Genomic DNA, 15,167 nt, shown 5'->3' with positions numbered 1-15,167 from the left:
TATTTGATGAGTGCTAGTGGAGCCTCGCAGCGGCGAAACCGTGCCACGCCACCCTAATTGCGCCACATAAGCGCATAGGTGCGCCTCAGATGAGGCCCCCCTCCGCAAGGTGTGGCCCCCTCCACAAGGTGAAGCCCCACACAGTCTGCATGATATGCCTGTAGGGAGGGACGGCCCTGGGAACAACAGCAGCAGTACCAGTATGAATTGGAGTTGAAATGTAGCCAGTGATGCATGACGTCCACTGTAGTGGACAGGTTGTTAATCATGATTTCCTGCAAACATAAAATCAATACTTTGATAATTTATGAATGATTCCTTAGTTGTTACTTGATGTCACCACATTTTTGTATACAGGGGACGCTTTCCATAAAAGGATGTGGCTTTCTGTCGTCCATCTTGGTTTAGAGACATGTATCATGCACTTACACTGACTTGGCACTGAGTAGCAGTATGGGATGATGCAATAGGGTCCTATGTAGTGGCTGATGGTGCAACTAGGCAAAAAAATAAATGCATATACAAGAAAACACCTTGAATAGCTGTCCACTGTAGTGACCTCTATGCATGAAACGGTTAAATCATATATTTTTGTTTTGCTGAAATACTGTCTGATGTGCTTACAACACATATCTAAAGAATGTCTTCAACCTCTGCTTGTTGGTCAGCTTTTGTTTTTGCGGCAGTAGTGAAGACAGAAGTTGTTCTCTTCTGACTTGACACAGTAGAAAAAGCACGGATGCAAATAATAAAAAATTAATCATAGCTGAATTATTTTTAGTTGCTTCCGTTAACTTTCAAGGTAAGGTAAGGTGCTTCCTAACTGTCTTACTGGGACACAATAAACTACATATTGTTATTAGTAAAACCTGTGTTTATAAATTGAACAAATGAACACTTGAAACAAAGTAAGCCCTTGATGGGAGGCATTCACGTTTTTTTGTCAAAATCCTGAAAGTGTACCAAAAAGTGTGATTGTGTTTTTTTCCAATTGTGCTACACAATGATTCAATAGCTAGAACAAGTAACAATAAACCAATACAAAAGCTAAAAGCCAATCGATACTAAATAATTCATTATAAAGTCTAAAGATAGTTGCAGATGTTAGATCTTAAAACACAAACAGGACATAATGTACCTCATACAGTAATGCTTCGTTGGACACTCCTGAGACACGTGCGCAGTCTGGTCGTATGGTGGCGCTCGTGCTGTGTCGTGACACTGTCGTCATTTCACTTAAGCGTTTTAACGCAGGCAGCTACTGTCTGGCTACTTACCCGCGGGTTGGGAGGAGTCATTCCGTCCTGAAACTGGCTACAGACCACATGAAATCTCCAGTAATGTGATGCCAAAGCAGCTTGTTAAACTCCCGAAGAGCACTGTCTAACCTGACGGAACTTCTTCAGTTCTGCGCCTCATCAACATCATCTTTACTTTCCACCTGATGACACATTTCTCAGGGATTGTAACAAGGCAAGTTGTTTACTCTTTGGCTCTCGCATCTCTCAAACTCAAAGTTTGACCTTTTTCTAAAAAGTGGAAATGAATAACACCGGGTTCAACCAAACGGAGGGAGGACTGCTCAACAAGACCGAAGAGTTATTCTGCTGCAACTTTTCCTCCGTGGTGACTGATAACGGCTTTGTGCCCGCTGCTCCGGATGAGAGGAGCCTCTTCGTCATGAGGGTGGTCCAGATAGCAGTGATGTGCGTTTTGTCCCTCACGGTGGTCTTTGGCATATTTTTCTTGGGTTGCAACCTTCTCATAAAGTCAGAGGGAATGATCAACTTTTTAGTAACGGACAGGAGACCGTCTAAAGAAACGGAGACAGTTATTGTTGGAGCCTACTGACTGACGAGGACCTTTGTATAAAGATGTTAATCAGATCTGAAGTCCAGTGAAGCCAGATGGAAGAGAAAGCGATCAACAAACAAGACCCTGTTTTCATATTGGTATTTAAAAAACCTCAGAGGTGTCTTACCATGCTGGTGACTGCGGCTTAAAGGTGTTCCGTTAAGTCATTCCTTGAGGCTTTTTAATGCCAACAAAGACTCAATCATCTCCAAGAGGTATAGTGCTTTTTAAGCCTCTTTGTTTATTAAGTATTCAGTCAAGCACTGTTCAGTTGGAGCTACGTATGTCAAGCAGCATCCTCATAAAGTGGCAAAGTCTTCACATTTGCTGCTTCATCAAGCAATTATTGTTTTAAACATTGACTGTATGTTGTATGTGTTTTTGCATACAATATGCAATATATTATTCGATGTATTTATCTTGACTTCCTGGTGTTGACTGTATGAGTTTGGGCGGTGGAGAAAAACATTCTGTATTCTGTTAATTGGAATAAATTCGTACTGTAATTAAAGTTGTCCTCTTAATTCACGTATTTTTTCCCCTCCATGAATCACAACGCCCTCTTCAAGAGTGATTTAAATGTTAGAACCCAAAAGATGTAATTAAGATTAGGTTGTATGTTGTTGATATTGATAAAACATCATAATTTAGATGCAATTGAATACAACAGGAAATGTGATATATTATGATCCTTTATTCATATAAACTGACATCAAGACATGTGTTATCCTGCGTATTGGATGAGTTAAATGGAAAAATTGCTTCACACTTACAGATTTGACTGTCATTTTTCTCCATTAATAGTCCAAATGTAAACATTAATTCAATTCTCTTAACCAAAAATATTTTTTTTAATCAACCCAATAAACGTTCTACCAAAAATAAAACCCTTCTGATTATCTGAGGCGGTGGTTGAGAAACGTATCCTACATTCTCGGGTCTGGGTCAGATTGTGATTATTGCAGCGTTTTACATCCTTCCTCCTTCCTGTCCAAGCATCTGTTGTGCTGTGGCTCTGCTCCTGGCTCACCTGAACGCAGCTCCCCAGGGTGAAACCAGCAGCTTCAGAAATTACTTGTGGTGTAAACCCTGGAAGAATAAAGCCACAGAGCAATATGCTGCTGTCTGATTGCCTGTGCTCCTCATGCAGATTAAACAATTTGAATCTTGATTTCCACAAAAATGTCCTTCACCTCAGTTTCTCCCTCTTTCTATTTTCCCTGCTATGTCCCCGGCTGTCATGGACTTTTTCAATCTGATGATGGATGGATGTGGCTTGTCAAGTAACACACACTTAATGTTGGATTTAAAGGAAATCAATTCAATTTGACTTTAAGAAATCAATACAATCATCACACATTTTAATAAAATGTAATGTGAACTTGAAAAAGGATGTAATGTGTGTGAGAAGGCAGCTGATAAAACTGAAGATGGTAAAATATGTAAATGAATTCCCCAAAACAAATAAGTGGTTCATAATCTGCTTGACATGCGCGTCATTCCTCACTGGCTGATTAGTGGTTAATTATTTGCTTGTCCACCGTTTTTTAGGGGTGGGAAAAACATCGTACTGAGAGTGAACACATTTCAAACAACCACTGTGCAATGTAAAATGTAAGAGTTCACAGCATTACACTGGATTGCACTTTTGTTTGCAAGGAAAAACATCAGGTACATCTTTCAAAACAGTACAATTGATCACACCAACATCAATGGCTTAAAAATGACCACATTACAGATGTTTTCAATGTGTCTACCCCATGGACGTTGAGCCAGGACATTATATTCTGTACATTTCTTAAACTATTTTCAAGCCCTTTTTGTCTTGCCTTTTTCTAAACCCCCCAAAAAGGCTACAGCACAATGGCAACCTTAAAAATGTAAATTACAAGTGATATGTATACAAGTATAAAATCACATTTAGTACAATTACTCTCATATATCAAGCTCTTACGTCAACGTTCACTAGCTTTGTATGGTTAACCCATTACTGTGCAATAGACTTTATGCCTCATTTTTACCATATGGTATTTGGAACAGTGCTAATAACTGATACAATATAGCCAATTATCTAAAACAAATATGTTATAATAGAGACAGTAATTAAGACTTTAGTAAAAATACAAACTGAAACTGAAAAAAATCCATTTAGCTTTCTAAATCACACAATAAAAACTGATTCCTATAAAAAGGTCATTAACCTAAATAAATGTTGCAGAAAACTAAGAAAAGCTTTAACACAATGCCAAAGGGAGAGTTACTTTCTATATGTCACACCCTGTGTTTCTCTCGGCTTTGTGTGATTGCCATCATGAGGGAGGGCCAGGAATAGCTCCAAGGAAAATGTTGAGGCAGTTTAATATCCAGCAGAGAACAATCTTCTGTCGGCAGCTGAACAATTGTTGGTTCATCCTGCGGTGTCTCCTACACATTTTTCAGACAGAATTCTGATGGATTTTGGAGAGGTGGATGTAAAGTTGGAGATTAAAGTTTTTTAAATAATTTGTAGGAGTTTACTGTGGATAGTCAGTTTCTTGATGGACAGTTGGCAATATCAACTCAAACACCTGTCCCACACCAATGCTCACAGAGAGATTTGGGTTGATATTAACAGCAAATAGTCATCTTTACCCCTGGCACTCTTTCTGTCAACAAACTGATAGTCCTCTGCAGTGCTTAAAATCATCACCTCAGATATTTCAGAATGTGCCGTGTAGTTTATTCTGCAAAAACCAAAAGCCAGGGTATTAAAGAAACATGGTTTAATTAAATAGTATGGTCCCACATTTCTCTCAAAAGAGAGAAAGTGCTGTGGGTCGAACAAGACCAAAAAATTCACATTTTGCTCTTGTACTTGCAGTCAGAAGATTCTTAATTTAAAACCAACAAATACATTTATTACATAGTGCCCAATAAGGTTAGACTCTTCTTTCTAGGAGTCTTTGGTGATTAAACCCCATTGTGATAATATGTAAAAAGTAAAATATGCATATTGATATCCTACTTGGCCGCAACAGACTTGTAACAAAAAATAAAGAATTATTCATGGTACAAATGCATAGGAAAATAAATGCATCTTAAGTTATGCTTGCATGAGGTCCTACATGAGTGGTTGGCAGAGGAAATAGCCATGCTAGCAAACACTCAAAAAGGTTGGTCGACAAGCACTGAATCCATGGCCGGGTGCACACATGCTGGGAATGAAAGTATTGTAGCCTGGAAGGTGTGCAGGAAGTAGGAACATCAATGAAGATGACCAGTTTATTTCCAAGACGGTACAAGATCGCCTCAGGATTAATTGGAAATATGAGAAACGGTTTGCTGGAGAATGATTTGGCATGAGTTCTGCAATATGATTCTGATCCCGAATCAATGGCCAATATGTTAGTTCTTGCCTTCACACCCGATACCAGAGCAGGCCCAGCATGATAGATTCTGAAAGCTATGGACACATATGACAGCATTTCCCTGGGGGTGGTCCTATTTTTCACTCGTGACATTTTAGGATGAGGCTCATAATGTATTTTCCTTGGAGTTTTAAATGAAAGAAGATGTTTCAGCTAAGGGTTCAATACTGCTAACGAGAGACTGGAAAAGAGGTTGTGTGAATTGCATCATACTGACATGACTACTGTAAGAAGAGAGGAAAAAGTTTTTAAAAAGTTTTACAAAAACAATATGATGAGCTTGGGGATATCATGGCAAAATGTGATTAATTTAATGAGTCAAAGATGGACAGCCTCAGCTGATGGAGTAGAAACTGTAGCAGGAGGCATAGATTTGGGAATACATTAGATCGCAAAGAGATCTTCCTGACTGAACTTCTGCTACGCTTCATATCACCACTATAGCATGCAACAAACAGCATCACCGTACTTTAGAGCAGGTCTACTGTATGTAAGCCGTGTTCAACTGTGACAGCATCTGCAGGGTGTTGATTGTAGGCTAAAAGAGGCTTCGGGACCTGGCTTGCTCTCATGTGATTGGCTGTCGAGTCGGGGTCCAGTCGATGATCTGGATAGTGACAAAGCTCCAAATAGCAGCAAGGCAGCCACAATCATCTCCCTTGTTTACTCTTATTCTCCCACATTTCCTCATCCATCCTTCCTCTGCTCGCTTCTTACATTACTTCTCCTACGACGTCATTGGAGAAACACATCTCTTATATATTGTTCCATTACATTGTGGTTGTTTTACGTTTTCCTATACTTTTCATGACAACGCACACCATATTGATTTTCTACTGTGGTTCTTCCAAAGCCAATTTTGGCTTGAATTACATTGTTTACCCCAGTGGGAACTACATTTGTGAAGGGGACTCAATATATATATTTTTTTTATTGAACGCAGGCTGCTGAAATGCTGACATTTCCATCAGCAGCAATTTATTTTTGGTCTGAACAAAGCTCTTGCCGACATCATGTGAAGTCGGCATTCTATGACAGCTGCAGTAATTGTGGAAGTCAAGTTGTGATAAATCCATGAAGACTGGTTTTAAAGAACACTCCATTAGATGACATGTTTGAATCCAGTGATCAGTCATGGCTGGGTTGTACCGCTAATTGTTATTCAAACATCACAGGGATTTAACATCTGAGCAAACCTTCCAATAAGACTTTCCTGTAATCCATTGTGTTTGTGTGTGTGTGTGTGTGTGTGTGTGTGTGTGTGTGTGTGTGTGTGTGTGTGTGTGTGTGTGTGTGTGTGTGTGTGTGTGTGTGTGTGTGTGTGTGTGTGTGTGTGTGTGTGTGTGTGTGTGTGTGTGTGTGGACATTTTGTGGGAACCAAAATCTGTTCATAGGAGACAGAAAGCTTGTCCCCACAAGTCATTACATTTGATTGAAAGACTATGTTTTTTGTTCAGATTAGTTCAATTAGAGTCACACCTAATCCGCTGTACGCTACCTGTCAAGCATTAAATGATAGGGAGACAAAGTCAGAGGCTTACCAGTGAATGCATTAAAGTGTCTAACAACCTGAATATCTAAGAGCCAGTTGCATCAGCTCTTTAGGTTCAAACTGAGCCTTGTAGTAACATTATGGTTTTCTGTATGGAGACTTTGCATCAATAAATTAAAACAGGCTGCACGACAACATCTACTGTAGTTCTTATACTGCCAAAAGTTCTCACTCAAGTTAAACCAAGTCCCAAACCAAATGACAAAACTAGCTTATACTAGCTAAGAGTATGCGAGTGAGTAAAAGAGATAATGAAATATGGTCAACACATTTAAACAGAAACACTTCACTTTTCTTTCTTTACAAAATGGGAACAATTAAGTAAATCTAGTTATAAAGAACATTGATAACTTAGAAGGGATATACTAACCAAAATCTTAATGTTTGATACAGGAAGAGCTGGTAAATCCTAATTCAGAAATGGCCCTCCGGAGACCTAAATGGAATAAAAAAGCAGATGTGATTATTGACATAATGTTTCACATTTTGATAAGCTCTAGTATAACATGTTCCTTAAAGTCAAGTACAGGTTTACCTGTCACTGTCCGTCTTTGCCCAATAGGGAATATTGCAGGTCATCACAAAGTCACAGATTTAAACTTGAACTTGCTTTTTATGCTAACTGTGTTTTCGCTGTGTTGGAGCTGGTAAAGTTGCTGTTTGTTCACATGCTAAAGACCTAACCTGCATAATCTATTGTTTACTAGTGAATAAACCAGAAGTTTAGATCAACATTATCGACATTATACCAACATTTAAGGCTACCTCTTGGCAATGGTAACATGTCCCACATTGTTCCACAGAAACACACTGTACGTTCTGCATCTGTTCACCCTAGGGTGGGGTTTCTTGCCAAGTCAAGGAAATGAATGTAAAGTTGTCAGTTCAAGAAACAAATGTACTCTTGTAATAAGACAATTCATTAGATTTTCTTGACTAAATCATTTCCTTTTTTAATAATGTTTGACTTTTTATGCAACGGTGACATGATGCAGCATCATTAAAGAGGACCAGCAGGAACTCATTATTCATTGTAGTCATTGCAGTGTTGCTTTCTTTAGAAATAACGGCTGCGATGATGTGATATTGATTCTGAAATCCATTTCAATTCTTGTGTGAGCGTGTTTCAGGCTTTATTGACCTTCTAATCATGCAGCTCATGGCAGCTTCATCAGCTTCAGCACAGCCTTGTCTTTAAAAGCAAACTATTACACTAGCTTTTCAGGGAGGGTTTCTCCATACACCATTACCACAAAAATAATAACCTCTTTCCAGAAAACACTCAAAAGCAGGGATGGAGTTTCAAGTGTTTGTTTTTCTACAACAAGAAAAAACTTCAAAGCAGCTTTCAAACACAGCGCTGAAGATTGTAAGGACTTTGCAATAAGTGTGATATATAAACCATTTTATTGGGCAGGCACAGCATTTCCCACTGAGTCAGTGTACATTGCTTTCTAGATATTTTTTATATCAGTGAAATCATAATCACCTGAATTATTCCCCATTCACCACGTTTTAAAGAGCTTCAGTTGACAGTTAGTACATTTTGTAATATGCACTTCAAGCATACTTCAGCTTTTATTTTGAATGCCCTTGAGCCTGAGTAAAGACGCCATTAGCTGTAATTTTTTTTTGATCCACCTCGACTTCGCAAATCACATTATTTAATGCATATCAGCCTGTTAGCTTAGAGATGGCCATCAATAATGTATGGCATGTGTGAGTAGAAATGTATCCCAATCATTCAGCACCCTATTTAATAGAAAGTTTCATATTTAACTAACAGCTTGTCTCGGCACACATGACCCATATTTGTTTGCTGTTTATATCGGATGTCATGCATGTTCGGTTACTAATGTTCTCATATTTTCTATGCCACAATGTTAAGCTTAACCAAGCCTCTTTTTATGGCTGTATATGCTAGAGGGGCTAACCATACATTTTCTCACATACTGAAAAGGCTGTCATGTCAAGCGATATACAGTGGAAATGTTGTAAAGCCCTACATCACCTGATTCTATATGCTTCTGTCTGTGTGTAACCTTTGGACATTTTCTCCTGCGACAGTATTTCTATTTTCAAGTTGACCCAGTGGCACTTTTCTTCCTTTAATAGTTTGCTGCACCACATTTTCCAGACCTGTCACGACAACTCAAGTGTATATGGACATCTATTTTACATCAACTGTTGAAAAGGTCTTCGCAACGATTGTGCCCAGAGCTCTTTGTGTTGAGCTCTGACAGGTGGTTTCAGTGGCCATGGAGACACCTCAAGACCTCAGCTCTACACCTGGCTCACACTGGCATCACAGATATGTACTAATCGAAAGGCTTTATGCCGCCATCATCAACATCAACATACAGTATCTTGCTCCCCTGAGAACTGACTGACACAAAGAAGCTGTTTCACAGTGGATGGGGAAAAAATCGATTGTGTCCAAAGCAGAACAATAAAGAACTGGCTGCTGCAAAAATCGAAAGTATCTATCTTATTTTGCTCACTATAAAACAAATTAATAAATAAAAAACATTACATCTTTCCAGTACTCTTGACTGAGCAAAGATACACTGATGAGACGCATTCGCTTCAGACCTGACTGTAGAAATCAGTGTTGACAGTTCGGACCTGCCTGCCAAGTAGTAGTGTCCTGCCTGCCTGTGTTTCGCACTCAGTGCCCCAGCTGTCAGCTGCACTCAGTCACTGTACCAGTTAGGAAGCACCTATGGCTAAGCCATCCTTAACCACTACATACAGCATGTCCTCTTCTGATCATCCTCTCAGATCATCGTTTCCACACTTTACTCGCTTCAGAAGTCATGCATAATGAGACTTTTGACAACTTTGTAACATATAAAATCATTTCTTGAAAGCAGATTATAGAAGGCTTTACAGTGCAAAGAAAACCCTGAACACAGGAGCACTGAGTTCATTAACTATGGCTCAACTGTGGATATAGTATGAACATGAATCTGATTTGCCAGCTGAGCGGTGTCCCGTGTTTCTGATATGTTGCTATACCTTAGGAATTCATGCCCACTGGTGCACCTCCTGCTTCTGTCACAGCACATGAAAGTAAGCCTGAGAGCTATATGATAAAACCTCTACAGTGTCATGACTTATTATTGAGCTTCCTCAAATTGCTTCTCATAGTGCTGCAAGCTCTTCCTCCCTCAGGCTTGGCTCCATTATCGCCTGGCGCTGTCTGCAGGTGCTCTTTGGTCACATCACTGACTTCATCCATTTAGGCTATGCTTCAGCCTAGCTCCAGAGAAAACAACTATACGACATGCTGCTGATGATCTCCAAACTGGCAAATCAACCATGGGAACACGAACACTGTCACAATAATACACTGTGTAATGCAAGTAATAAAGCTCAATTCTGTGATTTCCAATGCTATATAGGCAGGAATCAAAAAACAATATCAATCAACTAACCAAACTTTCTTAATATCCCACGCCCTTGTGGATGAGAAAAAGGACTAACCTGTGTCATATTATATAAAGACAGAATACTGAATGCAGAGACATGTTGAGCAAAGATAAGCAGCTGAATTGACTGAACAGATCTATCAAAAAGCAGACGAGATACAGGGAGACAGAGAGAGAAAAGTTAAGATAAGAAACTTATATCAAATGAGTCGGAAAAGGAGCTGAGTTATGAAAATGTTACTCTGTGACAATGATGTTATCTAAGTGCAGAAAAAGAGTTGCAATCACTCAGTGTCAGAATCATCCACTCCACTTCACAGGCTGTGTGTGACTTCACAGCTACTGAACAGGATGACATTCGAAAATGTCACTAATATAACACAGACGGTCGCAGTTACAGTCGATATTTGGGCAGCAGCCAAATAAACTGACTATTATTTACAGTATCCATTCATGCTAAATCTGTGGTTGTGTAATTTCTCAACTCTACGGGCCAAAATAACGGTGAATAATATAGGAAATATATTTTGGTGACAACTACAAGCACCCCGATAAAATCCATATTTCAGGGTTCTTTTGTTATCTCTACTGTATGGTGTGTGTGCGCAATAAGGTCAGCATCACAGGTGCAGAAGTGTTGCAGCAGTGTGTTTGAAATGACATCCCAGCCTAGCAGAGCCACACCTTACGACACAACAGCTGTCTCAAAGAATCAGCATCCGGCCCACCACACTGCAGGAGCTGCTTCAAAAGACCTCGGCTGTTCTGTTGTCCTCGCTGCTTATGCTTACAAATTAAAGGTCAGCTGTGTCACATGACCAATAAAGTCCTGCCTGTTGGAGTGCGTCAGGTTGCATTATCTCAGGTTAGCAGTCCCATGGTCTCACAAAGTTGATTTTCCCGGCTTATTCAAAGTAAAAAATGTCTTTTAAAATACCAACAGTAGTTTAACACACCCAAATTATTTCCTTTCTATAGCGGTGCCACGAATGACACCAGTGCCCCTTAAACATCGTCTGAAATCCAACATAACATTTTAATTAATCATCACAAACATGGCATTTAGCTTTTAAGTACCTCTTATTAAATGTACTAAATGAGCTGCACACTGCAGCATCTCTGAAGCCCCAGTCATCCAATCAAGCATGTATATGCAGATATGAATAGCCTATTCATTCCTATATGTGACCTCATTCCATTTACATTCAGACTGAGCTGGAGAAGCACTCATTTAAATAAAACAAAGACTGGTGTAATATTGTGGATTACACACACAGCTGCTCGATCCGCCACATAAAAGGTTGGACCTCAGGGCTTTGCACCTGGCTAGTGTCGGAGACGCTTTGATCTATTTCTCTGCTTGTTTCCCCCCGCTTTGTAACCATTAAACAGCTCTCTGGAGAGGAAATTGATTGTGATTAGAAAAAAGGAAAGAGCACCTTTGTGTCCAAACAGACTCCTAGCTGTGTGGGTGGCTTTTTCAGTTTAGAGACCAGCCGTGGCTGTGATCCGATGAAAACATCAACATTAAGCAAGCTAAATCCAAGAATCTATTTAAAGCGTAAACGTGGACTGTCGCAGTTTTTTAGGAATATCTCCATTCAGGTTCAGTCAGAAGTAAAGATGTACATAAGGTGTGGGAATAAAGGTGTTCAGAGTGCTCACAGCCTGAAACGTCACTGCTGCTGTGAGGTGTGAGAGCGTCTTGTGGCTGTCATTAATCTGAGTCCTGTAGTCGCAGCCCATCTCAGCAGCTGCAGCTGGTGTGCACCATTTTAGCCTGACTCTCTGACACTGACACTGACTCTGACCTCCACCCCTTCACCACTTGCAGACCTGATTACATCCCTTGACAACGCCTCAGGGCTTCACCTGCTGATGGTGCCTTTCACTACACCTCTCATCCCACATTCACCTGTCAATGGGACTTGCTCTGGTGCCTGACACAGAGCATCTGTCCCGTCTGTGTCCTCTTCAAACCCGTTAAAGTCATAGCTGCTGAAGTTTTATTAGCTTGTTGCCAACCTAAAATTACATTGCTTGGCTCAGTTCAATGTCGTTAAATTATCATGGTACAGTAAATGTGAATCTACAGCCAGGAGATGGTTGTGGCTAAATGCAACACATTGATAATCAGTCCAGTCAAAACACAATGAAAAAACAAACAATATTGCAAACATTTTTTTTTTAAATGATGGATGTAAAGACATTGAATATTAGCACTGTGATACACTGCATCCTAACCTTCAGTAGTTTTGCTTCAGTTCACCAGCAGTAAAACATGCCAATTATTAACACCACACATTTGATTTAGATGGTAAACTCTTATTTGGTTGTAATCTGACATTACTTAATTTATTTTCAAACATTTTAGCACAGCTAACACAAGTATTTGTTTGTATTAATTACTTACTTTGTCTTTGAGTTACTGTGGCCGTTGGGGGAGGTTACTTCCTGGTTCAGAAAAAGGCGTGGCTGAGCGCCAATACTGCAAGCAGCCAATTGGGACAGATTGGGACAAATCAACTGCTTCCATGTTAAAGGGGAGATTTGGGGTTTTTCAGTGTCCTTTGTGTATTCTGTTCATATTAATTACGCCATGGTTTTCACTTGGTTTGGCCAAGCCAATATGCTCCTTGGTTTGTCAGGTCAGTTTATTGAGTTAACAACTGATGTCATGTTTAATTTAGGTATTTTCTGTTCACCTCTTTTATAGGCCTAGTTATTAGAGATTTATGGTTTATAATGTTTTCTTTAGATTTGTGGTTAAATAAAAAACCCAGTTTATTTAAACAACTCCTGTGTCCTGTTGTCTTACTGCTTGGTCCCTGACAAGCACACAATAGTTGATTTTGCCAACTGCCATTTGTATTATTGAACTACTGAAAAACATCTGGTTGATCCTTTGAGATCATATTCCTTGTATATGTTTAAATGTGTCATTTTATCATAAGAGTTGTATAATTCTTATTCTTTATTGATTTTTTTATTAGAATTGTACTGTGTCGACTGCCTCTGAATTGTGTTTCTAAATGCATTTCTATGTATATTATTTTAGTTATTGTTGATAATGTCATTATATGTTGTATGTCAAGTTGGACCTAAATGGCATCAGCCAATGGGGATCCTAGAAATGAAATTATTATGTAGTTTATTCTCTACCTAAGACATCTATTGCATGCCTGTCCATCCTCTGTTGCTCTTTCTCAGGTCACATCAATGTTTCCCCCATTAAAGGTTTTTTTGTGGGAGCTTTTCTCTATCTGGAGCAAAGTAAGAACAGATGGTGTTGTATGCTGTACATGCTTTGATCTATTTCTCAGCTTGTTGTGCCTGCTTTGTAACCATTTAACAGATTAAATTGATTTGTGATTCAAAAAGGAAAGAGGAGAAAAGCGTCTTTGTGTCCAAACAGACTCCCAGTTGTGTGGATGTTTTTTCTGTATAGAGGGTAGCTGTGGCTCTGACAGGCGTTGACGTCAACAGCTGAATCTCAAAGTGTAGTTTCAGTGTGGAAGTGGTGCCACAAGCATGTTCACATTGTTTTGGTTCAAATCACATTCATGCTTTGAGTGTGAGGGAGCTTTAATGCGGACTTAATCACAAAATAGAAATAAAAGTGTGTAGAGTGCTGACAGCCTGCTGATGTGAGGCATGAGGGATCTGAGAACAGTGGGTGTCCTATACTGTTCAGATTATAAAACCCCTTCAGAAAAATGTGTGATTTATGACATTCGGCTAAATACATAAAATTGACATGACTGGATTTATCTATACTTACTCACACAATTCAAGTTTGTAACAAAAGTGTTCCTTTAACCAACAAATCAGAAAATGTTAAACTCATTGTCTGTTCTCATTGCTTGTTTCTTGATTCAAACAGTTGTCACATTACTCCAACCAAGCCCTGTCCCATAGTTTACGTTTATATGAGACAGAATCAAAATCAATGTGTATGAGTTCATGGGATTTTCCACTGCTGTGAACAGCATCCTGCAGCTTGTCACGTGTTTTGCTCAACTGAGAGCAGATATATGCTAGATTTATAACAGCCCAGACATCTGTAGCTCTTACAACGGCAAAAACAACCATGAATCAGCATTCAGCAGAGTGAACCTGACAGGTAAAAACATTCCTACATGAAGTCCCCTCAGCTGACAGCGGTCATGTCGTGGCGACCCCAGGGCACATCAGAGCGCCCCAAAACAGGCAGCCTCTGAGGGGGGCTTCTTCGTCATATGTCAGACATGCACATTACTTTGTCTGGGTATTTGAGAGATAATTTGGAGAGGCAAATTGGCTCCCAAAGGTTTTCTCTAAAAATAGCCCAGTCGATGGGGTGCCTTGCCACATCAGGTTATTTTTACACACCAGATGTGATGCACAGGGAGTGTCATGGCACCAAATTTATGAAATAGGCTGAAATCATTGCCACCTCCTTTCATCTTCGTAATCTCAAGATGATATCAGTACAAATCAGTGGCTGTGGCGAAAGGACTATAAATGCTGTTTTTTACTCAGGCATGATGTTATATATGTGTCTTTAGGATGAATGCCCCCTGACAGCTGAGTGACAGTCATCACCCATGAAGGCCTGAAGCAATGGGCATATAGGGGTCGGCCAAACTCCTAGCACTGTCAATACATGCAACACATACAATAAATAAGTACACGCGCACAAATAAACTGTCAGAAGAGATGCTGGCTTTCACAAAAACTCCTGGGAGCGAATGACAAGCTGTCTCTGTTACAGGCTACCTCAGATGGTCAGCTGCTGCTGGATGAAAGCCTCGAAAACCACAGGTGACATTTAGAAAATTGTTCATTTCATGATGGAAATGTAATCACAGGATATGTCAGCTGCCAGATTCCTGTTGTAGAAAGGGTAACATTGGGGCTTGTTTAAGCAGTAAAACACAAGAA

At 39.7% G+C, this 15,167-nt stretch overlaps 1 protein-coding gene across 1 annotated transcript; it reads left to right on the top strand.

The window, feature by feature from the left end:
• Positions 1-1,312: 1,312 nt before the first annotated feature.
• Positions 1,313-2,279, top strand: rprma (reprimo, TP53 dependent G2 arrest mediator candidate a). Its single transcript, XM_034232417.1, has one exon. The coding sequence runs from the start codon at positions 1,543-1,545 to the stop codon at positions 1,849-1,851; it is 309 nt and encodes a 102-aa protein (XP_034088308.1). The 5' UTR covers positions 1,313-1,542; the 3' UTR covers positions 1,852-2,279.
• Positions 2,280-15,167: the final 12,888 nt, after the last annotated feature.

The sequence above is a fragment of the Gymnodraco acuticeps genome, unplaced genomic scaffold (genome assembly GCF_902827175.1).
Source record: "Gymnodraco acuticeps unplaced genomic scaffold, fGymAcu1.1, whole genome shotgun sequence".
Lineage (NCBI taxonomy): Eukaryota > Metazoa > Chordata > Actinopteri > Perciformes > Bathydraconidae > Gymnodraco > Gymnodraco acuticeps.
Note: the sequence above shows the minus strand (reverse complement) of the source record. Positions and strands in the feature narration are given on the sequence as shown.

Coding starts and splice junctions, on each gene's coding strand:
- rprma (XM_034232417.1), top strand. CDS start 1,543: ATGAATAACACCGGGTTCAACCAAACGGAGGGAGGACTGCTCAACAAG.